The following is a 27,714-nucleotide window of genomic DNA, read 5'->3' on the forward strand; positions in this document are numbered from 1 at the left end:
TACTGTTTGATATATTTATTTGGCAATAGTAAAATATTAATAAATATTGTATAAAAAATGTGTAAAACAGAATTGCATTATCCATAAAGAAAACAGTGTAGAAAAAACACAAAATAACAAAGTTGTACATGTTGCATACGCCAGCTCGTAATTCAAATATCTGAAAACAGGAAGAAGTGTCAGACAGATCTGAAAAAGACTGAAATATTACACCTCATCACTGTCAAGCTGCTGACCAAATATGAAGTCATTTTGTTAAATTTTTTTTGCCCAAAATATCTGTTTTCAATCAACTTATTGAAAAAATCAAAGTATTGGCAAACAGGAAGAATATAAAACTCAGTCAAGCTGCTGACCAAATCTGAAGTCAATCTGTTCAGTAATTCATGAGAAAAGACTATGACAAAAATATTTGTTTAAACAATGGACGAATGGACAGTTGATTGGAATACAATCCCCTCTCCTAGAGTTGGGGTATAACATCATCAAAAGTGATATATAGGGGGGGGGGGGGGGGGGGAAACTCTCATTCAAAAACATAAACATCATTAAAAGCACTTTGAGACTTCATTTTTGGTATCATATATGGTAGCTGTAAAATTACAATAAACAACTCCTAATTTAAATGTTTAGTTTAAAGGTTAGAGAAAAAAAAATGTTGAGTTTGAAATAAAAGCTACAATACTCTTTCACCAAAGTCTTATATTCCTTTAACATCAACAGTCTTTTTTAGACATCATAAGAATCATAGCACATCACAGCATGATACTTTTATTATGAAAACAGGAAATCACCTAACCCTGAGTAAGCAAAACACAAGATTTTCCTGGTACAAAAAGTATAATTTCAGTACCCAAATTGCACTGAGTACCCAAATTGCATCCATTTAGAAAAAATGGAAACAGAAATCTTACAAGTTTTCTTTAAGACTAAACCATTTGTATTGTTATGATTTGACATTATGCACGTTTTTCAACATAGCTAGATATATTTAGATATACATAAAATGTTCACAGTATATATCAACAGATGAAGAATTCACCCCAAAAAATAAATCTACGGAAACGTCGCCATGCAATGTCCACAAAAAGTCAACTTTTAAAAATGAGCAATTAAATATGTTACAGGCATCCATTTCTTAAACAAGAGGCTCTCAAGAGCCTGAATTGCTCACCTGTAATTTTTTGCTTAAATCTTTCATCAATGATTATTTTTGCATTTCAATATATATTAATGAATGGCTTAAAACTTCCATTGAAATGTTCTTTGTATCTGTCATATTTTCTTCAAAATCAAAGAAATACATTTTACCCCTATGTTTCATTTTAGCCATAGTGGCTATGTTTCTTGACGTACAAGAAAATAAAATACAAAATTTATACTAGATACTCTGAAACTCATTCAGCCCACGTTTGGCTGAAATTGATTCAGCAGTTTCAAAGGAGAAGATTTTTTAAAGTAAGCAAACTAAATGAACAAATTGTGAAAAATTGATTTTAAAGTGCAATAACTCCTTAAGGGGACAATTGACAATTTTGGTCATAGAACTTATTTGTAGATCTTACTTTGCTGAACATTTTTGCTGTTTACAGTTTATCTTTATAATTAATAATATTCAAGATAATAACCAAAATCTGCAAAATTTCCTTAAAAGTACCAATTAAGTGGCAGCAATCCAACAATGGGTTGTTAGATTCATCTGAAAATTTCTGGGCTGACAGAGCTTGGCCTAATTAACATTTTTACCCCATGTCAGATCAGCTCTAAATGCTTTGGTTTTTGAGATGTAAGCCAAAAATTGCATTTTATCCCTACGTTCAATTTTAGCCATGGCGGCCATGTTTTTTTACCAAACAGAAAATAAAACACAAACTTTATTCTAGATACCCTTAGAATCATTCAGCTTAAGTTTCGTTGGAATTGGTTCAGTAGTTTCAGAGAAGAAGATTTTTTAAAGTTAGAAAACATGATAAACAAATTGTGTAAAATTGTCCTTAAAGGGCAATAACTCCTTAAGGGGACAATTGACAATTTTTGTCATAGAACTTATTTGTAGATCTTACTTTGCTGAACATTTTTGCTGTTCACAGTTTATCTTTATCATTAATAATATTCAAGATAATAACCAAAAACTGCAAAATTTCCTCAGAATTACCAATTTAGTGGCAGCAACCCCACAATGGGTTATCAGATTTCAGGGCTGTTAGAACTTCACCTAATGAACACTTTAACCCCATGTCAGATTTTCTCTAAATGCTTTGGTTTTTGAGATATAAGCCAAAAACTGCATTTTACCCCTATGTTCTATTTTTAGCCATGGCGGCCATGTTGTTTGACCAAACACTAAATAAAACACAAACTTTATTCTAGATACCCTAAGAATCATTCAGCTTAAGTTTGGTTGGAATTAGTTCAGTAGTTTCAGAGGAGAAGATGTTTGAAATAGTTTACACCAGACGGACGACGACAGACGTTAAGTGATGGCAAAAGCTCACAGTTCCTTCGGAATGGTGAGCTAAAAATGAATAGTAAGCATGGACTATTGTCAAATTGTTCTAAATATTTGAAGAAATAAAACAAAACATCAGTTATTTGATTTTTACGGATGTAAATTAAAGCATGGGTGCAATTTGGGTACTCCTCATTACAGAATCATTGGTTGTTTGGAGGTTGGTTCAAACCATTTTTTCTTTGATTCAATATGGATTCAAAATTAAATTGGTGGAACTATATAGTAAATAAGGATACATCGACAAAATAAACACTGAATGGAAAAAACTGTCAAAATAAGTGCAATTCGGGTATCTCACATTACATGTATATGTGGAAGCTATAAAACAATGATAAATCTCTTCCATTAATTACCCAGTTGTAAATATGCTAATGACTCAGAAACCCAAAGCTGCAACTGTCTTAATCTATGTCATTTGAACTCTGGTGATAGTTGTCTGACATTAGCAATCATACCACATCTCCTTATTTTTACCTTTAAACACTTGCAAAGTGTGAGATGAAGAACTAAATAAAAAAAAATTAGGCAGGTGCAACAACTGTTGACTATGTTAAAAACGAATTATTTTGCAATATTTATTGAAATATCAATTAAAAAAAAGTTCTGAAGGAAAATTTATAAAAAATGGACACGAATATGGTCCAACTACAATTCTATCAAATAAAGTGTACATGTATGCTAAACTACTTTTAAAGCTTCAGACCATGATAGTTCGGCAAGGAAAATATAACTGTTATTTGACTAAAAATGTTTAAACAAATTGTTTAACTTTTTATAATAAAACCCAATGGTACATTAGTTCTAATTTGGTTTTAATACACGATTGGATAAATGAGAACAGTAGTAACAGATTTGTTTTCATGAATTAAAGCAAAATGAAAACTTATATAAGAGTTTTAATGATTTGAAGAAAAAATAAAACTAAAATCTACTTTCTATTTATAAACTTAATCTACTTTAAATCTGAATATTATGATTACCTTTTCTATTACATGGATGATTTTGACTTTAAAGAATATCGTTTGTAGAAATAAAGCTATCCTCCACCCTTTTCAAAAGTGTCAATTTCAGATGAAAAAAATAACTGACAAAATCATCACTGCACTATTAATTAGAATTATACATTAAAAATAACAATAATAAAGGGTGCCATCAATTGAGTTAGAACTGTCTACTCAACTGGTGCACACGAGTTTAAACAACAATTTTGATTGGGTTTGTGTTGCTCAGTCATTACTTTTCTATGTTTTTGTTTTGCATACTATCTCTCATCTTTTAGCTTTTGGTCATAGTGTTGGTTGACCTTATTTGACTTATGATCTTTGATTGCCTTATTGGTATCTTTTTTTTTATAAACTTCAGAAGAAAATATATCAAATCTAATTAAGTACATGTAATTATAAGTGCCCCCCCCCTTTCCTTAAAAAAAAAGAAGTAAAATCACAAAAAAATCTCAGAATCATATTAATTTTCTCAAAAATAGTAATCCCTTCATAACAGAATGGTAAAACAGAAGATGCAATAAGCAAAAATAAATGCTACTTCTGGCTTTATCTAGTATAATACTTTGTGTCTTGTACATTCATTCAGCATTTCCTCTTTCATAAACAGAAAAGATCTCTCTCTTACATGCTAATAATCTATATACATTTATATTGCCCTGAATAACTTTGTAAAACAGGTAAATATGAGATTCAAATTAAATTAGGCACTTGTTAATACATGTGTATTGGTACATACACATTTTCTTCTAGATATAATTCTCAATATCAGACTTGGACTAATATAACAAACAACCTTCTTATGCTGAATACATGTCTATAGGAATGTAAATGGGAATTATACAATCATGATATTGTTCAGTGATCAACAATATTTATAAATTTCATTTCAAACAGATTTTATTTTCTCTTTGTAAAAAATGAAAAGAAAGTGTGTGTGTGTATCCTGATACATCGCACATGTAAGATTAAATATATGACATATGGAAATAAAATATTATTTCAACTCTTTTGTTTGATACTGAGAAAGTATCTCATTGAAAAACCAATTCTCAACATCATGCTTGGTATATCTAAATATATATGAATTAATATGTCAAGTTGGATCAGAATTTTATTAAAACCAGACAACTGAATAATAAAATATTTAGGTTTACCATTTACTAAGGTAAGAACAGGCCTCAAAGCTAAATTTCACCTTTGTCAGTACGAAACATAATTCTGTTTATAACAAGTTTTATATTATCATTTCTTTCTTGTAAAACTGAAAATTCAAAAATTATTATTGTGATTTCAGGAAATGCTAACTGTAAAAAAACTAAGTCCATTTATCAGTAAAATACGGAAAAGTGAAAATAAATATTTAAAAATTTTACTCTGGATACTGTCTTTTGGTCATAAACAAGCTTCTGTCTAAATTTCCTAAATTACCCTGATGGTTTGACAAAGTTATTGATGTCTAAAAAACTTTAACCACAGACTGAACCTACATGTTGACGCCATTGATGCCGACATCTAGGATCACTATGTCTCACTTTAGCGACATAAATTTTTCAACAATAATAATAACATCAAAAAAATTTTTGAATTTACAGTATTAAATAATAATCAGATTTTAAATCCTAACATGGCTTTCATCACAACTCATCATGTCCTTCTTCTGTGACTGGTTCTTCTACTGGTTCTTTCATTAAATAATCATACACTTTATAAGGGTCGTTCATCCAGTGTTTATGGAATGAGACATGTGTCCTGGGTCGGAGGAATTCTGGACTGTAATCTTCTAATCTGGCCTTAAGACAGAGACAAGATTTGTATTATTTGAGGCATAAACATTTAACATTTAAAAGTTTGATTTGCATGATTCCCATTCACAAATTTCATGAAAATAAATAAAATTGGAAGGCGAGAGTCATAAATGCAACACCAATTGCAATGATCTGATAGGTTATTCAACCATGTTGATACAAAAGACCCATTTACAGTTCCATGAGTGAATTTAACACCTTCTAAAAAAATCTGTGAAAATATCCATGATTACAGTAGTTTCATGGATCAGTGATCAAGGTTAAGTTTTTGTGGTCAAGTCCATATCTCAGATACTATTAGTAATAGCTCTACTATATTTGGTGCCTAGAATGATTGTAAGGTGTACATATCAGACTGCCAGGTTTCATCTTACTTTGACCTCATTTTCATGGTTCATTGGTCAATGTTAATTTTTCCTGTTTTGGTCTTTTTCATAGATACTATAAGCAATATATCACCAGTAATTGGTGTATGGAATGATTGTTAGGTGTACATGTCTGTCTGACAGGGTTCATCTGACCTTGCCTTTATTTACATGGATCATTGATAATGTTAAATTTATGTGATACTTGTAGTAAAACCTTCATATTACAGATTTTCAACTTGAATTCAATCATGATATTAAAGTAAAGCAGGCAAGACATTTCAGTGTATGCACTCTTGTTACCTTTTCTATTACCATGGTAACACTTACCTGATGTAGATATATAGTATGAGTTAATGGTATACCAATGCCCTTGAGCTTCATTCCCAAGGTCATATCATCAGGAGATTCATTAGTATTACAGTTGATCAGGTTGTTCTTTTTCATTATGTTTACTGCTGTTCTGCTCAACAGCATCCTATCAATGAAAATGACACTTTATAAATTTTATGCATTCAAAGTGCTTTTCTGTATTTACCTGCTTCATGAAAGCTCAGAGCCAAACATCAGAAAGCCAAGAATGTAAAAGTACCGAAACACATGAAGAGCTATATGAGTTAAGACGCATGTTAGAAGGGTTTTAAGACCTGTTTAACAAATATCAATTAATTCTCCCTCAGAGTTTAATAGAAGACAGATATTTGCTGTAATGGAGGGCAAAAGGTTGTGATATTCAAAAGGAAGGATATGATGCACTTGTTCATGGAACAAATATATTAGCAGACAACCAATAAATCAAAAGACAGTGCTTTAATGATGTTCTTCATCTAGACAGTTGTAGGTTTGTGCAAAAATAAAATCTCGTTAATAGGGTTGGGCCTAAAAATTGTGAAATTAAAACTCTGCAAAAAATAACCACTTTACAGTATAGTTTACTATAGAGCATACAATATGATGTTTTTATAAATGTTGCAAATAAAAACCGTTTTTAAAAAGTGTAAAAGGATGTTAATGTGTGTTAGTAATTGCTGCATTTTACAGTCGCAAAGAGTCAAATTATGCAAATTTAACTATATGAGCATTTTTTTTTTGGTCTTTCTTTTAGGCATATAAACATCATCACATGCCAATTTATCAAACAGGGTTCAATGTTGTATTGACCATCATCAGTATAAAACAGCATACTAAAAACTACCTAAATATCTAAAGGAATGACAAAGAAACTTTGGACAATTACATTTTTGCTGGACATATTCTGAGTCCATAGACTGTAATTCTATCATCACCAGTTTAAGTTAAATAAACAAGACAATCAACAGATTCCATCTGTAACATAATATTACACAAGGACATCCAACTTTTAATTGGAGGTGTGGGATAAAAACTCATTTGCTAAGTTTGAGTTCACTTGATAATTCACTTACCCTCCCCCTCCTGTGATGTAATCATATCCCCATCTATACTTGGCAACATTATAGCCATATCTTTCCCCAAGATGAATAGGTTCCTTTGAGTCATAACATGCTAATAACTTTCTTAGCCTTTTTAAACTGAAATTCATATAACATTCATGGTCAATACAACATAAAACAATATATAAAATCAAAACTAGCTTTTGAATGAGAAAACAGTCTAATTTTAAAAATTAACAAGAATAGTCTATGCAGCTGTATGATTTACTTGTGCTAAACAATTTGAGATTATGTCTTCTTCACATTTTTCTTTCACATGCCACTAGAGCATCAGTAGTCAGTGCTTTGGTATGAGACACATAAAAGAATGCATTCAGTGGTTTCTGTTGGTTCATGTCTGTCATATTTGTTTTTTTTTTTAAATTTTTTGTTATTTCTGTGACTTGACTGTAAGTGTTGCTCTCCACCTATTGCAATTTATTCAAAAATTCTGACCAAATTGCAATTTGTTTTATAAAACCAAACTGTTTAACTGGTTAGAAATTTGAACAAACCGCTGTAGAAAACCATAGTCAAGTCGTGAAAGTGCAAGGTGATCAAATAAATCATACTTACAATCCTTTAAGACATTAATTCCACTTTAATGATATTATGAAAAATCAGTCTAACAATTTCTATACAAATTTTATTGTAATTGTCATGCTAAAGGTGATAAGTAGTGATTTTGAATTGCTATAAAAATGTCCAAACTAAGCTTTCATACAATTTTTCTTTCTAAAAAGTCTTCTTTATTCATAAGAATCAGACATCATTTGAATTAAAACATCTTATATTTAGTAAAATATATGTGAAATTACAATACGTTGTTAGGATGTTTCCATGGGAGATAATCAATTTTTCTTTCGAAAAAAGTCTTCTATATTCAAAAGAATAATGATTTTAGATTATCTCCCATGGAAACTAATTAACAACGTATTGTAATTTCACTTTTGTATGAAAGCTTAGTTTGGACATTTTTATAGCAATTCAAAATTACTAACTATCACCTTTAGCATGACAATTACAATAAAATTTGTATAGAAATTGTTAGACTGATTTTTCATAATGTCATTAAAGTGGAATTAAAATCTTATAGGATTGTAAGTATGCTTTATTTTATCACCTTACACTTTCACGACTTGACTGTGGTTTTATACAGCAGTTATTTCAATTTCTGAACAGTTTGGTTTTATAAAACAAAATGCAATTTGGTCAGAATTTAGAATAAATTGCAATAGGTGGAGAGCAACACTTACAGTCAAGTCACAGTAATTATGCTGGTAGTTTGCTCAATTGAATACTTTCACAAATTCTTCATGCCAGGGCCTTTTATAGTCGACTATACATTAGGGGGTTCTCTCATTGTTGAAGGCCATACAGTTGCCTAAAATTGCTTACTTCCACTTCATTTGAACTTTGGTGGATAGTTGTCTCATTGGCAATCATACCACATCTCCTTATTTTTATATTCTGAGCATAGATGAACAATAACACTTTAATCATTTACAACAATGTATTTTATGCATTGTTTACCTTTTATAATGTTAGTGTGCAACTATAATACAGTCTGCAGACTTCTTACAGCCTGGCATGAAAACTCCCTTTCAACATCCCTAATCAAGCTTGATTTCTTTTTTTGAAGTCAGCATTTATCAAAATTCTATAAAACAATTCTAAAGTAATTGATCAATTAATTGTCAGTCCTTACTTGATAATAGTATCATCATCAGCAATGAGTAACCAAGTATAACCTTGGAAGTCAGGACGACTATCAAATCTGTTTATTATAGACATTGTTTTCCCACAGTGCCCTGTAAAATATAAAAAATATCTTCATAAACTTTATTTCGTTCATTTAAAAAATATCACTGAGCAAAGTTATCTCATGTAAAAAGACAAATACTAAGATATATACAGTGCATCATAAGCCAATTTGGCTGGCTGAAAATCAACATAATTGTTTGTTATAATTCACATTGCACTTTAATATTAAAATATTCATTGATATATGTGTCCTCCAGAAACTATCAACAATAAATCTGAATACCTTTAAGTATATAATAAAGAATTGTACCTCTTTCTGTGTTGGGTATACCCAAATCCACTGTAGGTATATCTGTATCTTCTGTCTCACTGTAGTATTCTATATGTGTTGTTGTATTACCCCATGTTGCCTTAACTACAGGTACTGAAAAAAAGATTAAAATGGATTCTTGTACAAATAATACTAATGGTATTAGAGAGTGTTCACTTTTGTAAATATCAGCAAACATGATTTTTAACATCAACAGATGTATTTCACTATTTTTTAGAAACAATGTCCATCACAAAGATAATATCACTAGAAAATCACAACTGATATTTAAAAATGTTGAAAGTTTGTGTTCACCTCTTGAATTATATATATTGTTTCTAAATTATCTTCAGTTGTCTATTGAAAGTTTCATATTTCACAGAAAATAACTTTTGGGGTAAATGGGATACACATCTATTGGTCAAATGTCTACTCTAAAAGAGTGAAGGGGAGATAACCAATATCAAGTAACATCTTTTTAGCCAAATTCTCAAACATGGTTATTTATCTTTTTTTTACTTTGGCTCTGCTAAGATTTGATGGGGATAAATGGTTCATATAATTATTTCCTCATGAACTTAAAACTTTTATGAACTCATATAAGCCACTTGTAAATAGAGAAAATAAAACCCTTTTTTCACAAGTTAACTTAGTAAAGGGAGATAATCAGTAACGAACACTTACTTCTGTCTTTGTGAAATTTTTCACATGTCTTCACTGCAACAAAAAGCTTGTCTTCATGAATTTCTTTTCCCTAAAAGTATAAATATTTTTTAGAAAAATCTTAATTTTATAAATAAATGCTTTATTCCTTACCAATGTAGTACGATCGCCATTACAACCGTGAAAAATATAAGATATAGATCTATATGCCCTGACCGCATATAATTAAATGTAAACACAAGAATGTGAAGTCGTACTTGACCTCGGCAAAATTATATGTGCTATAAATAATAAATTAATTAGATAAGGATTCTTAGTGTATTGCAGGCCAGGTGTCGTGTCCTTAAAATATAACTGTATTTGATATGTTACACGCGGGACATAATAAATTTTATACGAATACTAATCCCAGGTTACATGTCGATTACAATCATTTGGTAACCATAATATTAATAATTATAATGCATCGTAAATAAAAAATAAATAGTCTTGACCGGTCGATTATGTGATATATCAGAAAAACCAGGGTGCAATTTTATCAAATCATAGAAATTTCTGTGGTCAGACCTATAATGAGACAGTCCTAAAATTTAACAATGCACTAATCAGACGGTCCTACAGAGACGAGAGTTTTGTGCTTTTTGCTTGACTCACGTATAATGCTCAAAACTGAGTGACATTTTCGTATTACTTTGGTGTCAGCATGAATTGCGCTATGATGCTATCGATGCGTCGGGCCATATGTAGATAAAACTTTGCGATTAGAATATGGGCTTAAGAAGTTTTCAACTTTCACGGCCCATGTATTCCTATAGTTATTATGTGTTCGATTACAATTTCTTTTGCAGAAAATTACTCGACATACAACTACTATAGTATGTATAGTATATAACATCATGATCCATGCTTAATATAAATGAATGCCATTAAACCATCAAAGACTCCAACATGTAAATTCAAAGCGATGATTAGTTATGTTTTAGAAGCGTCATTTAGTGTTTTGCCAACTCCCCTCCCAACCACTCCAAAACAGAGGTCTCGTAGATTTTCATCCCTAATCCGTATTAGACTCTTATATAAGTCCCCGATGTATATAATACAGTGAAATACAGTATTACAATATAACATTAGGGGTGTATATCGGACCGTCGGACTACTGAAGTGTTGGAATTTCGGGTTGTCGGATTACCGGTATAGCTACGCTTTCGTAGGTTCTAGTAAACTATTTGATTACCTTGAGAGTTAGACCTTTGAAAAATCCTTTCTAATGTATAAAATTTTAGAATTCATGCACAGAATAATCTACTGAGGAAAGTTCAAATCAACAGAAGTAACTGTATACGTCTTAAAAAGAAAATAAAGTGAAAATATACCATAAGCACACAGACCTACATATATATATATAAAACCTTTAAGTTTTTCAGCAAGAACTGCACCCAGGAATAAAATATTTTACAAGCCTTACTTTTCGAAATATTAAAGCGCTGTCCCAAATAACCAAATATCAAACTAAGTATTACCCTCATCAGTACGATCGAGCAACAGCTGATTTGCAATACCGTAGTTGAAAATTAAATTGTGTAGTAATTCCACTAAATTAAAGAAAACGTAGTTACATAAATATACAATAAGGCGTCACTGTCATTCATAATATTTCTTAAACGGCTGACGAGGTTCCCCCTCCCCTTTTATTTAATTTTGAACTCCTTACTCCTCTGTTAACAATATTTTTGTCTGAGTTAATATTGTCGGAATGTCTGTCTATTTTGCAGCATAAAGATACTATAGAAGTCATGAATGAAAAAAGTTCGTCTCTTCACACTGGGTTGATTTGCTTGCAATTATTACTACATGTAGCCTCGGGGTAGGTTTCATTGTTATTAGCTTCATTTATGGTTAATCCAGACATTTTACCGCTTCCACTACAAAAGTTTGGGGGCAGGCGCCCTCCCCCTTTTTTCAAAATCCTGGATCCCCATCTGATGTCGCGGTGGATTTTCTATACAAAAAGAGGCAGATGCACTGTAGTCATCGGATTTAATTTTATAGATTAATTTAAGTTTTTAACAGTCGTTTTACAACATGTAAACATTCGTCGGTCAGAGTTACTTTCATAACAAGTTTTATTTTTAAAAAAAACCAGATTGTCGTGCAGTGGCGCATCATCCAAAAAAAAATGTCTGGATCATACAAAAACCTGTTTATGCAGAGTTTTTTTTTATGTTTATACGGCTTTGATCCACTCAGGTTTGTTGGCTCGTCTGAAGGCATCACGTAAGACGTATATGGAATCAAACGAGGGCAGTCATTGTGCAACTCGTTGTGTAATTCGCATATTGATTTTTTCCACACCTGAAGTTTTTTACGATTATTTATACAACTATTAACTGCACAAGAAATGCTTCCGTGTTTTTTATAACTTTCGGCAGCATCCATAGTAAAATAAATCAGAAAACGAAAGAAATACAAATGTAAACAGAAAATCGATAATGTTTTGATCAATACACGTGCGTTATTTTTCACGGTTGTAATGGCGGATCGGTCACGTGAGATGTTAATGGATGCGCCCATGTTTTCTAGGTCAATTACAGATAAACCCGTCTATACTTAAAAAATTTTTTGTAGTTATTTATTAGTGAATCGTTAACTCTAAAAAATCTTTTCTCACATCTTCTCACAAATCTTTATTGATTCCTGATTGCTAACAGGATATTAAAAAAGGTCAGTATCGCTTAATTGTCAATTAGCAGTCCAACATTCAAACCTTCATCAAAGTTAACACAACTATCAAAATCTTCCTTATTTATTCATTCTTTTGGCTACATGGTGTTGGTGCATGTCCATCATTGGACCATGCTGTGGCATTTAGATGTCCAATTTAGTTGTTTCTAGGTTGTTGTCGCCTTAACATTTATCCCCACATCATCTTTTATTCATGCATGCAGATTTCTTAATTAACAATTCATTCCATTTAAGTAGTCTTGAGTACTGGGGTCTGTCTTTTCTAATTATCATTTCATTTACAATATGACTTACACAATCAGGGAATGGAGTTGGATACCAAGTTGCACAGCCTTTTGATGACCTGGTGGTACACAGCTGTTTAATGTCCGTCATCTTCACACCTTTACCATCGTTATCAATATACCTGGCTAACTAGAAATAGTTTAATTAAGATATCTGAGAATTCAGAAAGTAAATAGAATACTTAAGTATAAAAACATTTTATTTTCATTTTATATATGTCACTCTTTAATGCGCTATGCGATATGATTAATTAACAATTATACAGTGGTTCACTGGAAGTGAAACTCATAGTAATGATATGTTGGTCTGATGTTAAACAGTAGACTGTGAAAAGATATGTTACAAATATTTTGCATTAGAATAAATATTATGTGCATTATTCTGTATTTTGAATAAATCCACATATTTTTTTCAAACTCTTTTTTTTTTTATCATTTCTAACATTTTTATAAAATTATAAAAAGTATCATACTTAATCATCATTTACCTCATATTTAGGATCGATGGAAAAATCAAGTCTATACTCTTCATCTGGCCAATTCTCACCAATTCTGAATAAAAATAATTAAAAAAAAGCTTTTAGGAAACTTTAAAGTGACATATTGGCTTCAAAGGGCCTATATTTCAAACCTGTCTAAAGAATATCTCTTAATGAAAATGTTTTAGCAAAAAAGTAATTTAATCTTGATTCTTTTTGTTTTTAGCAAGTGTCTTCTGACCATGCTGTTAAAGCTGTCAAAAATACTTCTATGGATCACAATTGTATCATCTACCTAAGAGTCATAGCAGCTGGCCCTTGGTAGGATTTTTTTCAGAATTTTGCTTTATTTCTTTAATTTTATAGCAAAGTTTTGTAGTTAGCAAAGTTTGGATTGATTGATTGCATGTGTCTAACGGTACTTTCATCCCCATTGGTTATATCATGCAGGCCAGTTTTTATTGGTGGAGGAAGCCAGAGTGCCTGGTAAAAACCACAATCTTCCAAATGGAAAATTGGCAAACCTAGTCAATTAAGTTTAGAGTCGTATGCATTTGCCACGTGTGAGGTTTGAACTCATAACCTCATTGTTGAAAGGCTAGTGATATAGTAGATAAACTACTAAGGCCCCTATCAAAGTTTGGTATCATTTGGGCCTTTCAATGAGTAAAGACAAGTTGTGAGTGAATTTAATATAGATTACCAAAGATTGCATGTCGACATATAACATATATTTACCTTGTAAACAGTGAATTACTAAGTGCAACACCAGCACCAATATCTGGATAAGAGAAAGATTTTGGATTGTCATGGAATGCATAGTGATGTATAATAGTGGCTTGTTGGTCTTGTAAAGCGTGGCCTAGAAAGTAGTCCTGAAAAAATTGAAAATGTAAATAATTACATGCAAGGCTTTAAAAAAATTAAAGATATTCCTTTTAAAAGGCTGATCCATTAAATGGAAACTACATGTTATAAGGTTTAGAATTGAAATAGACCCTTTCTTCTTCTATTTTGGTGTTGTTTCAATTAAGGTTTGTCTGAGGGTCTATACATTTTTTCAAGTGATTTTGGTCAATTTTTTAAGACTCTGAAGGTGTACAGTCTTACATTCAAACCCTTCAGAATGAAAATTTCATATCTTCTCACAATTATAAAATGGTTAGCTAAAGCTGTAAATCTGTCATTTGATGCTGATAAAGGGACAGATATTTAAAACTAAAAAAATGAGTTTGTAATAACAGTAGAGATGATAATACAGAATGTGTCCAATTTCTGATATTAACATTCCAGAACAGGAACAATGAAATTAATTGAAATTTTGATTATTCTATTATAATTTTTATAACTAATCATGGAAATTTATAATTAAAAAGGATGAAGGAAAGTTTGTGATGTTATATTTCCCTACACATTAAAACAAATTCAATGTCTTCCAATAATTTATAATTTGTATTACATGTTTACATTTGTAATTAACTAAATATTCACATTTGTATTTACTATTAATTCATTCATGCAACACTTACCACCAATTATCAAGAAAACTAAACATGTGGTATTCATCAACTAACAAACTTATAATTGGAGTGACAAATTTATTTGAAAATTTTGTGTTTTCTATCAAAGTGGTGTTGGTGATAAGCTGATTTTCCATCCAACCTCATTTTTGGGCACTGTTGTAGGACTGTGTAGGTCAATTTATTTTTAACTTTCTAATTCATATCATAATTCAGGTCATAAACCAACCTGTAGAAGCATCAACTACATGTACTTTTGTACTTTATTCTTTAGTAAAAAATTTAATAACTATTTATGGTCTGTAAAAGTTAAATTTTAAAATGATTTCACAAACTGAAAATATTTGTACAATTGATTAAACAAGTCATAAAAGAGTTCAAACCCCCATTCAGGGATGAAGTCAGTAACTTGGAAATTTAATTAGTTTACTTTGCGTAAATGATCAATCCAATTACATTTACACCATTTGTAGCAATGTCGTTTTTAAAATTAGTATAAAAATGAGGAGATGTTTTATGATTGCAAATGAGGAGTTAAAATGAAGTGGTAGGTACTGATTATCAGGTTGTATTTGCATATTTTGCATGATAGAAACAAGTGTTGTCTTCTTTTCACCAGCAAACCAAAAGATGATTTGATAAGTTCAGGTCAAACTTATCAATGTCAAATTATTCATTATAACATCGGTGATATATCCAGGTCAAAGTTATTAAGGCCCAGTCAACGTATTTAATGCCACAAAGCCGTGATATGCAATTCTTTTAAGAGCTGAGCAGAGTGTGGGACGACTGAAAAGAAGCAATTATGGCCATCGTACCACCTTCAACAATGAAAAAAACAACATAATGTATATTGCTATAAAAGGCCCTGGCATGAGAAATGTGAAACAATTCAAACCAGAAAACCAACAGCCTGATCTATATAACAAAACAATTTATGAAAAACTAGGATTACTTTCCAAAAGTTATTAAATTATTTTACTAACTATTTAGTAGCACATATTGATAAAAGTTACGTACAGGATACAATTGGTGCTTTTAATATAGTCTTTTTTCCCATGATATTACTCACATCTTCATGGTCAAATTTACTAAGAACTTTAGTAAGTTTTTGTATATTTAATCTTGTGTCTTCTTCACATATGAACACCCAAGCTTTGTCATCCAACTCCTCTTCTAAACTGCAGAAATACAGAAGTTTATATTAGCAATCATAAAATTTGTTGAAATATTTTCACCATTACATGTAAGTATTATTTCAGTTTATTGTACATATAACATCTCTAGTCAGCTAGCAAAACATAGTTTAAATGTATGTATGTCTTTCTATTCACAAAATATTGAAGTTATAACCAATTTAATTGGTGCTTAATATTTAGTGGTAATTAATCAATAGTATTACATATAAAAATAAGGAGATATGGTATAACTATCCACCTGAGACCAAATGACATAGATGTAAGCAACTATAGGTCTGTCACAGGAACACCATCAATAATGATCGACCCCATACCCCATAGTAAGCTATGAAAGGCATATTCAATAGACCTGGTAGATTTGTATTTTAAGCATCCATTATCTTTAAATTAATGTTGACCTGCTTATATATTGAAACTCTACTAAACTAGAAATATTTAACTCCAAATATATATCCTCCAGCTACCTCATTTGTATATATATAATTTTTATATTCCTTCCATGTCTTGGATGGGAAATGACCAAGATAAAACAAAAGAAGGTGAAGAATACTATTGTTCTAAGGTTCTATTAAAGTTTCATTGAACTCAAATAAATATGTGTCGATTTTTAAACATGACCTTGTGACATAACTGATGATAAGGGGGTACCCTACTGGATCCCCATATAAGGTGCAACGAATAAACAAAAGGTCAAAAGGAAAACAATCACAGTGATAAGTTTTAACCCACTTCAATCAAAGGAGATACAGACGCTACCAGAAGGTCATCTTAAGACAACTCAATCTTCTGAATTTTCTTACTTTGAAAATAAACAACACCAACAAGTGTTTACTGATAAGATAAGTCCTGATAAGATTCTGTTTTCTACAATGTATTTGTATATATTTTTTATTTTTATTTTATTTCTTTATTTTTTACTACATGTACCTCTTGAACAGCTTTATATCTTATCATGTTAATAATAATACATTGAACTCCTTGACTGTAAATTAACTATGTGTAAATATCTGTTCTTGATTGTATTGTAATTTGTATGTGAGGGCCTCAGGGAAGATAAGTTTATTGTAACTAACTGTGTTTACCCTCTTTAAATAAAGAATTTATTATTATTATTATTATTATTGTTATTATTTACAGCTTCCTTCCTAAAAGCGAGCAACTCAAGACAGTACAAAAAGGTCTGTTCATTTAATACACATTTCAATGTTACTGATCCTGTATTGTTGGCATTTTTAAATGATTCAATCATTAAAATTTCTTATTATAAGAAACTGGAAGACATACAATTCATGACACTAATTCTAAAAGAAAAACAGTGTAAAACAAAATATTGTCGTTTGAAATATTGTCCCCCAAGAGAAAATTTCATGACTTTGTATCATGAAATTTTGTCCCCATCTATGAAATAAAGTACAGAGATGGACTAATTTCCCTGTGAAAATTTGTCCATATACAGACTATATTTCATAGATGGATAGTATAAAATTTTGTCTTGTTAAAGGGAGGTAATCCAAGGTTATATATTGTGTATATTGACACAATATTTCATAGATGGATTGTCATGAAATTTTGTCTCATGAAAGAGAGGTTATAAACATTTAATATTTTGGATAATGATATCATTCAATTGTTTAATTTGATTGATTATAACAAACAAACCTGCATAATTAATGTATGCAGCATTTTTTGGTTATACACATAATTTTCATGAAAAATATTTTAAAAATTCCAGAAATGCTCACAATTTCATTGCAAGTGATTTCTCAGGGAAGATATGATTAGATTAAGAATTATTTTCATGGACAGTATTTCACAGTAAAATATTGTCATGATCGGACAAAATTTTTGAAATATTTGCTCATTGGTAGGGCAAGTTAATCTAGATATTGACTTGCCCTTTGGGCAAGTCAATGGTATTTTCTTATTTCTACCCCTGAAATATGATAATATCATCCTGATTTCAACCAAATGAAGGTCTAGGAAACAAAGAGTGCAGTCGTCGAAAAACTAAATATTCAAGTCAGATATGTAAAATGTTATAACAAACATTATGTTAAAAGATCTTTTTGTCGATGCATGCACTCCATGTTTCCTGTAATGGAAATTTACCCGTTTTCATTGAATTTTCTTGGAGAATCAAAATGAATGCTATTTGTGACCTCATTAACAAAACACAAGTACATAAATTTACAAATAAGACAAGTTTCCTATCTACTCTTTGTATTAGCTATGATTCATTGAGATATAAGTCAATAAATCCTAATTTTAAATTGTAGCTCTAGAAATAGGGATCGATCCAGACCATTTAAGGGCCTTATTGAACCTACTCCTTTTCAAATATGAATATGTGCAAGATACCTTCAAAAAAGAGAGAAAAGAATATTAAAAGAGGAAAACATTTTAGAATTACATAAACTAAATATAACACAATCTTTCTAAATTTGTGGCAATGAGTTTGTTTTCGACTTATGAGTTTGACTATTCCTTTGGTATCATTTATCTCTCTTCTCAGCTTTTTCTAAAAATAAACATAGACAGCGTTGTCACTTACAGTTTAAATATTGGAAAGAATGTCCAAGCTCCATTCATATTATCCCATTCTTTATGTGTGAAATATAGTTTTGGATGATCATTCTACAACAGAAAAACAAAACTACATGTGAAACACTCAGAAACGTGTCCTTCCCCCCAAACGTGTCCGATTCCCCCAAACATGTCCACATGACGTCACTGAACTGCAAAACATGTCCTAATGTAAAAGGGCGCCAAAGCGTGTCATTTGTATAAACACCCAAACGTGCCCAATATCCCAAACGTGTCCAATCCCCCCAAACGTGTCCATATCAAGCTTAATTTTTTTCCTTTACTGGAACTATCATTCGTGTCCATATTATAAATTTGGTTATTGCTTTTTCATTAACGTATACTCATTTTACTATTTCATTAAAAAAATAGAAATAAATTACTTTAGGTCTTTTTTAAACCAGCAGTATAACCTGGGTTAAAGTGGGGGCGTCTGTTCGGCTAAGGTGGATGTAAATGTAAGCAGCCATGCTCAGTTAAACTGTAGATATCAAATCAGTTTTTTAATTTCCGCAACTTTTATTTAAAACGGCCTCTTACATAACGGAGATTGAAGTAGTTTCTTACTGAAGTCATAAAAAAATTGGTTGTTACTGGCTCTTAAATTTTTAGATTAAAACCCCAACTAGTGTTAATCCCGAATAACCGTAAAAATTTAGGCCTAATCCTAAATTCCCGGTATGATAATAAAACCTATGTACAGTATTTATTGTTAACATGATGTCGTTCAAATAATGCATGAAATATTTGGCACTGGACGTTATGTCTCTTGTTTGTGTGTCTTTAGTGATGCTCGAAACCTAAAATTTATTAAAAAACCTGATAAACAGTAAACTTTTGATTTGAAGAGTTTTTAAAATACCAGAACTGTTGAAAAAAGGGAAGTCAATTCTGCGGAAAGCCCGCCGTGCAATATTCGGTTTAATATAAAAGGCATCATCAGAATTTATTAGTACAAAATAATTCACTTGGTAAACGATTAATTCAACTGTACTAAAATTATTTGTATGTTCGCTCTAAATCAGAATGCAATACTTGCAACTTGCATTTCAGTCAAAAGTTAATTCATATGTTACAGATTAAATTTGCAATTATGATAATCATTAACAACCGGCATTGAACAAACTAATGATAATAAATGACCACTTCATCAACTGTGTCCCCCATCATAGAATTGCCGTAAACGTTATTGATGTCATTTGTATATGTATTAGCGCTAGAAGACGTGAGACGTTCTGGCGTTTAACAGTGGACACGTTTTGGCGAAAAACAATTATCGGACACGTTTGGGGGTTATGAAATCGGACACGTTTGGGCAATATTGAATATAACGGACACGTTTGGGGAGAATGGACACGTTTGGGGAGAATGGACACGTTTGGGGGAATCGGACACGTTTGGGGGGATGGACACGTTTGGGAGTGTTACATGTTGACTACATATTTCAAAATGGAACCAAATATAAATAAAAATGTCAATGCTTTGATCTGAATTCAGGACAGGATCTAGAGTTGTGTTTCATCTTGATTACAAACAATTACTGGTTATTTAATACATTTTGTAATAGCATTTAAGTGCCAGTCTGCCCAAGAATCAGGCAGTGGTGAAAACATGACAAAGAAAAACCTGCTCAAGTTTACATTAATCTAAGTTCAAAATGTATGATGCAGGAATATAACATTCGTTTCCTTTTCCTGTTCTGGTATTTCTAGTTATAAGTTGGTTGAAATGCACTTGAAATTAACAATTAAGGGGAGCAAACTCTGAAATTTTCTATCAAGCTAGACATCTGGTATAGACATTCTTTTTATCATTTATGATCATATATATATACCTACTGATGCTTTTTTATAAGTGTTGTTGAAATACAGTTACATTGTGAAATCTTATTTAATGTTTCAGGTTTAATGAGTTATAATTTTCCATAGACATAATTTGAGTTTGAAGCTTGGTTACTTCCCTTTCTGTCATGTTTGAAGGCACAATAGTATTCCTTCACAAATCAACCAAAGGAGAAAATCCGGTATGGGGTAGTTTTGGCCTAAAATTCGAAGTACATCTGATGAAAGATTTTTTACATTTTTGAAACAATTAAGTGTCTACTTTAGTCGATTCAATTGGTTTATGTAAAAGATTTGAACTGAGTTGGTCATTAAAGACGCTCAAATTCAAGCTTGAATATGAAAACTTATCAAATATGCCAAAAAACATCACTTTTCAGATGGTTTTTATCTAAAATGTAAGTGGCCGCATACGTGTTCAGTCTCAACCTTTATATATGTTATGTATTATCATCAAATACAACATTTATTTAAATATAAAGACTGAACACAAATGCGGCCACTTCTATTGTAGACAAAAACCGTCTAAAAATTAGCACAAATGCTAAAATTATGAAGATTTCAGTAATTTTGCATGAACTATAAAACAAACTCGCTATGTCCAAAAATATGAAATGAACTTCATCTGAAAAAGAAGTCTAGGCTATGGAGAGGATGCCAACATTTGCAATAATGTATGCATTACTGTAAATTCAGAAATTTTGCATATATTTATCATAGAGATTTCTTTTTAGAATGGACAAAAATGTCAGATTTATTATTGCAATATCAGTATATAATGCAGAGTAAGTAATGGTAGCAAAATTTAAAATGAGATTTTTATTTTCACAATACCTATTTCGTCCCAATTTCTGCAAAAATAAAAACACATCAGAAACAAATCTGAATTTACAGTATTTAATATGTATTATGTGGTTAATTTTTTTCAATTTCCTTGGAAATTCTATAATCATGCCACACCTTGTCAATACCAGTAAGTTGTGCTTTGAAATGGCTTTTGAATTCTTCAGCTCTGCTGACATGATATTTATTTGGTTGTGTCACTACCACAAAGATTATCTGATCAGCAGTCAATTCTGTAAAACAAAAATATACATATTAAATAAATATTCATCTAATGATCTTTAACTCCACAATCGAGCAAGAACAATTCTTTTATATTTATAAATAAGGAATTAAGAAAAAAATTATTTTGTTTTCCATAACAAAAATTAGTGATACTGTGTAAAACAAAAATGATTACTATTTGAAACTGAATATCTAAAATTCGAATTTTTGCATGTGTATTTGCATGTACAATGTAGATTTCATTGGTGATATTGTCTACCAACTTATCGGAAATTATTACTAATTGAAAAGGAATGTATAAAGATCAAATTGTGGCATGTTTATTTGCACTTACAGTACTGTAGATTAATTATTTATCTTTCATTTCCTAAAGGACCACTCTATTATTCATTATGTTCCATCTTCAAAGTTAGTGAAAACAATTACATATTATGTCTGTAACATTATGAAAATATATATATCAATCTAACCCTACCACATGTTCATATGCTTGTCCGAAGTAAGGAACCTGGTTAGAGACGGCCATAAGTTTATTTTTTTTTGTCACGATAGGGAATTTAATGTTAATGGCTGGTCTTTTACAGTCTCTGTTAAATTATTCACAGATCTGTTTAATCTAATCCCTACTTTCCAAACTTGGGAATTTTAGAGATTTATATATCGAATAGACATTTTTCAATTGTTGAAGACTGTATGTTACTCTTTAGATATTTTAAATTGTTGTTGTGTTGCTGGCTCATTGATATCAAGTCCAAAATCTAATTCTATTCATACAAATATCTAAATAACACATTGTTTGTGATGATATGCACATTCTGTAAGACACATACCATTGTCTTCTTCCTCCTCTGATTTTACCAAACCATTTGGACATAGAATTAAGAGACCTGTGGTTAAAATGTTTACAGTCATTCTTTTATACATATATATATAATATAAAACTGTCAATGTGTAAGTTGCAGAAATGTATTGAAAATATAAATAAGAGGTTGTGGTACGAGTGCCAATGAGACAACTACCCATCCAAGTCACAATGTGTAAAAAGTAAACAGTTATAGGTCAAAGTACGGCCTTCAACACGGAGCCTTGGCTCACACCAAACAGCAAGCTATAAAGTCAAACAGGAAAACCAACGGTCTAATCCATATAAAAAACTAGAAACACTTATGAACCACACCAACGAACAACAACCACTGAACAACAGGCTCCTGACTTAGGACAGGTGCATAAAAATACAGCAGGTTTAAACGTTTTAACAGGTGCCAACCTTCACCCTAACCTGAAACAGTGGTGTAACATTACAACATAAAAAGTTGTACATATTGAAATCCCCTTCCTTTTACAATCAAATCTTGTGGAAAAAAGAATACTTTGCCTTTATAAGGAGACAAAGTCCCCTATTACGGTAGAAAAATGAATAAAATTAAAAAAAAAAAAAAAAAAAAAAAAAATCGGGAAAAATTCCTGAAATTTTCATTCTACTAATGAACTCAAAATCGTTAAACTTTTTTTGTTTTACCGCATTTGCGCAGAAATCTACTTCCTTTTTCTGGTCTCGTTTGCATGAGTCTTTGAGTAAAATATATATTTATCAGTCTAGTAAAATATAGGAAGGAACGCAATACCAATCTCATTTTTCATAATTCCTTGAATGGATTGATATGAAAAACCGTTACCTAATGATAGCGTTTCTTTGTTTACATTGAATATGACGTCATAACATAAATAACGTCACAACTAAAATCCCTAACAACAGAACCGACATCGGAAACATTACAGTATTTCCGTTTCTTTTTTAACAGATTTTGAAGTTAAAATATCCCGTACGAAATTATAAGGCGTATTACGCCTGGAAATCTGGCGTAAACCAGGCGTAAGTGGTAGTTACGTGTCCAGATCCAGGCGTAAAGGAACAGGAAACGTAAATTTGTAGTCCTTACGGGCGTAGAAAATATGGTAAACCTGGCGTAAATTGAAATAAGCAAGGCGTAAATTTTCCTACGGGCGTAAAACTGTTGTAATGGCGTAAATCATAATACCCATAATGCTTTGTTGATAAAGGATCATGGGATTTTTTTTTTCAAAATTTGGCTCTTTGGTATTATTTTGCAAGAGTTGGACTTATGGCAGCTTTATATATTCAGGGATAATTTGGAAGAATTTGAAATTGGAATTATGGAATCAAATTGATTAATGAAAATTGTGAAATAAAAGGAAAGTAATATACATGGTAAGAGATAATTATGTGAGTAACTAAGTTTTATTTTTTAACAGTAATTTTGAATTCTGAAAACCTTCATCCTTGGATAACATTAAAATCTTTCACATTTAGTTAAATTGCAGTATTATCATTGATATTTTGGTTCAAATGACATTAATTTTCAAAAAAAAACTTAGTTAAAATGCTGGTTTTATTTCAGGAAGAATTAATTGCCATAATTCTAATTTAAACTTAAACTTATTTGAGCCAGTGTCTGTCCAATATGTATTTATTTATATAGCTTCTTCAATTAATGGTTAATATTTCAAGTTTCATGTCAAACAATGAGAAATTTAAGCAATAGTACAGAAGTTTGTATCAAATACACAAAAGTACACAGCTAGGGTAATACACTGATTTAAAATAAGTGTAGTATTATGTAAGGATATTACGCCTGTTTTTTTTATTGACCAGGCGTACTCATTTGCATATAACGCCTGGTTTTCTGTGGACCAGGCGTACTCATTTAAATATTACGCCTAATTTTACGCCTGGTTTCCGCCTCAGTTACGCTTGGTTTCCGCCTGGTTTACGCCTGGTTGACGCCTGGACATGCATTCCGTAAACACTACAATGACGCCCTGATAAAGTATGATTTCTACGCCTGGTTTCCGTGTCATTTACGGGCGTCCCATTTCGTACAGGATGTTTGAATTACAGACTTCGTCCCCTTTCACAGGTAATGATGCCTCATATTTATCTGCATGAACATCAATCTAGCTGTGAATTCAGGGTAACACGAATGACCAAATAACACCGTTATTATCCAAATAACACTTGTAATGACCGAATAACACTTGAAATTTTAATATTAGCACATATTGGTGACATTCAGACATTGATTATTAAATAATATTATATTATAAGTGTATTTTATAACTTTAAAATGATTTACAGAAAGCAGGTAAGTTCATAAAGACCATTATAAATATTAGTGTGTACATCCAAGATCATCCAACATGGCGACCAAGGAAAACACAATGGGAAGAATAAAAGAATGATTGCATATGCATTCAAAAGGAAATGCTATGAAAATAAAGTATTAAATAATGTACTGTATATACAGAGTATTGTCCAATAATCATGATAATTGTTTTTCAGTAAGGTTTTGAAAAGTTAACAAGTACATCAAAGCCATGCAATTACTCCAATCACCTATTAGTTTTCTTAACGATTTACTCAATATTGAATGAAACGTAATTAAGAATTTTCACATATTTAATTTAAATTAATCTTTCTGTAAATCATTTTTAAGTTATATAATACACTTATAATATAATTTTATTTAATAATCAATGTTTAAATGTCACCATGCAATATGTGCTAATATTAAAATTTCAAGTGTTATTCGGTCATTACAAGTGTTATTTGGATAATAATGGTATTATTCGGTCATTCGAGGTACCGGTGAATAAAGAACCATGAAGGAAAATATCAAAATGTGCAACCAAAATATGTACTGGGCTGAGGGTTCATTCTGTTTGTCAAACTGCAGAGATTCTTGTATTTTTTAAAATTTTATTGCATGTAAGTTTGTGAATATTACTGATAATAGTTTCACTCATTAAATTTGGCATGAAATCATTTTTAAATTTACAAGTTGTGTAAATGTCTTATCTGATGATCCATGGTAAGGGCCTAGCCCCGGGTCCCAAGTTGTAAGTAAGTAATCTTGACACATGCCCAATCTAGTAATGTTTAAGTGACATTGTATACAATCAAGATCAAGAAGTGTATTTATGAAGATGTTTTATACTGAAATCTCTTTTAGAAATAAGTAACTTTTCTAACATGGACTTGTTTCCACTTGCCTTGGCACTTATGATTGTCACTGACATGTGTTTTAAATGTGAAATGATTGTGAAACAGTGTATCAATCTATAAAAAAGATAGAAATAAGTTTGAATATGCCTCTAATCTTACAGATCGCAAGCGAAATCAGATTCAAAAAGGAGTGCGATGAACGCCTTCGTGTCATTTTTCAATCGGCTGCAACTTCTTTTCGGAATCTCTCATGCTATTAGTAAAATCGACAAAGTGAAAGTACGATTATTTTCAAAGAGCATATTTCATTGGTCAAATCTTAAAATTAACCCAATGAAAAAGCTCCTTTCAAATGCACCTTCACATCAAAGATTGTTTACAAATGGCGGGTGCACAGCAAACTTACCCTAAATGGCTTTTGGCATGCAAACAACATATTACAGATTCAAAGGTTTTAATTTCTTCAAAGCTACCTAACCGACCAAAACTTTTTTTGACACTTTGTGTGAAAAACAACCACCCCACCCCGTTTTTTCGACACCCTAAAAAGAATACATGACAACTCGGACCAAAGTCAAAGACAAGTCGGACCAATTTTAAGATAACTCGACCTCTTTTAAAGTTAAACTGGTATATGTCTCTAAACTGGTCCAACGTGTCTTCAAATTGGTTTAGAGTTTCCCTGATTTCTTAAAACGGTGTCTGCCCCTTGTCCTTTTGTCAATATTCAAGTACCCCCTGGCTATAACGTTGTAATGTTAAAGATTTTGACCACTACTCACACTATAATTATACTCATTTTGATCATTTATATACATACATGTGATGGACTGTGAAAGTAAGATCAGGAGTTTGGGAAATTTTGGTCAGGAGATTAGGACTCAGATCAGGAGGTTTTTAATCGACATAAATTCTGTCGTAAATGTAACCGTGTGCTGTAGAAATTGTCTGTTAAAGTGTGTTTTCTTCAACTTTCCATCCGAATGTATTATGTTTATAGTACCCTTGTACTTATAAATTTTCTAAAAATAGTATGTTCATTAAATTTTTTGGGTCATATCTTTTTTACCATTTTTCATTGCAATCAGAACATTTGCTTATCTATCTGCAAGTGAATCCATGACAAATCGCCCCACTGGCAAATCGCCCCACACCTAATCGCCCCACTTTTTCACCAACTCGCCCCACTTTCTAAAAAATCGCCCCACTCTTGTTTACCAACTCGCCCCACTTATGAAAAAGGGTAAAATCCCATTGAAAATAGGTTGGATAACTCGCCCCACTTATGAAAACCTTAGATAAACTGTGACATGTTTTTGTAGTTCTTTTCTTTTTGTTGAAATAAAGCAGAAAGAAGTGAGAATCAGTATTTTTGTGACTTGAATGCCAACTAGCCCCACTTGTGAAAAATAGAAAAATCCTGATGAATTGAGTCATGCCAACTAGCCCCACTTGTGAAAAATAGAAAAATCCTGATGAATTGAGTCATGCCAACTCGCCCCACTTATGAAAAATAGAAAAATCCTGATGAATTGAGTCATGCCAACTCGCTCCACTTATGAAAAAGAAAGTAATGCCGTTAAATTTATGTCTGCCAACTCACCCCACTGATAAAGTATGTACAGAATTAAAGCCTACCAACTAGCCCCACTTATGAATAAAAGAATTAAACTGTAATGAATTGAGACTTGTGAAAACGTTAGAAATGTATCATGTTTTTTTTTTATTTTCTTTTGGTTGAAATAAAGCAGAAAGAAGTAAGCATCAGCATTTCTGTGAAGTTTTTTTTTACTGGTAAATATATTCAATGTTTTATAAGATAAGTCAAGAATCATGTGTGTGTTTACATAATTTTACTGTCAGATGACAGGTTTGCACATCTACATATTTTTTTATTGTTTTCAAACCATAAACATAACTTACCAATCAATTTTTCAAAATCAACAAAACCTGCTTTGACTAGAATGAATGGACATTCTCTTTGATATTTACTTGAAAGTAACATTTGCCTTTCACTGATTGCTCGTTAGTGTTTAATTATTCTTAATTCAAAGACAAAAGTAACCAATCCGTTTAGTGCTATAAAAAAAATTGCTGTTA

The 27,714-nt window shown here is 31.2% G+C and overlaps 2 protein-coding genes across 6 annotated transcripts in view; one reads left to right on the plus strand and one right to left on the minus strand.

The window, feature by feature from the left end:
* On the minus strand, positions 1-25,882 carry LOC127710644 (beta-1,3-glucosyltransferase-like). The gene is made up of 14 exons (XM_052216585.1): positions 25,774-25,882; positions 22,421-22,477; positions 21,483-21,598; positions 18,650-18,732; positions 15,972-16,080; positions 14,118-14,254; positions 13,389-13,452; positions 12,911-13,030; positions 9,896-9,965; positions 9,212-9,325; positions 8,846-8,948; positions 7,111-7,236; positions 6,017-6,164; positions 1-5,306 (listed from the first exon to the last, which is right to left on the minus strand). The coding sequence occupies exons 1-14, from the start codon at positions 25,826-25,828 to the stop codon at positions 5,151-5,153; spliced, it is 1,458 nt and encodes a 485-aa protein (XP_052072545.1). The 5' UTR covers positions 25,829-25,882; the 3' UTR covers positions 1-5,150.
* Positions 25,883-25,980: 98 nt separating this feature from the next.
* LOC127710461 (uncharacterized) overlaps positions 25,981-27,714 on the plus strand; it is a 35,083-nt gene continuing 33,349 nt past the window's right edge. For all 5 annotated transcript variants that reach the window (XR_007986199.1, XM_052216323.1, XM_052216326.1 and 2 more), the window contains exon 1: positions 25,981-26,065. Coding sequence is in view for 4 of the 5 variants with exons in the window: in XM_052216323.1 (XP_052072283.1) it covers positions 25,997-26,065 (69 nt within the window). In the remaining variant the exon portion in view is untranslated. The remainder of the gene's footprint in view (positions 26,066-27,714) is intronic.

The sequence above is a fragment of the Mytilus californianus genome, unplaced genomic scaffold (assembly GCF_021869535.1).
Source record: "Mytilus californianus isolate M0D057914Y unplaced genomic scaffold, xbMytCali1.0.p SCAF_8, whole genome shotgun sequence".
Classification (NCBI taxonomy): Eukaryota; Metazoa; Mollusca; class Bivalvia; order Mytilida; family Mytilidae; genus Mytilus; species Mytilus californianus.

Coding starts and splice junctions, on each gene's coding strand:
- LOC127710644 (XM_052216585.1), bottom strand. CDS start 25,828: ATGACACGAAGGCGTTCATCGCACTCCTTTTTGAATCTGATTTCGCTT. Junction 21,599..22,420: donor AGAGGAGGAAGAAGACAATG/GTATGTGTCTTA, acceptor TTTGTTTTACAG/AATTGACTGCTGATCAGATA. Junction 13,031..13,388: donor CCATCGATCCTAAATATGAG/GTAAATGATGAT, acceptor AACTATTTCTAG/TTAGCCAGGTATATTGATAA.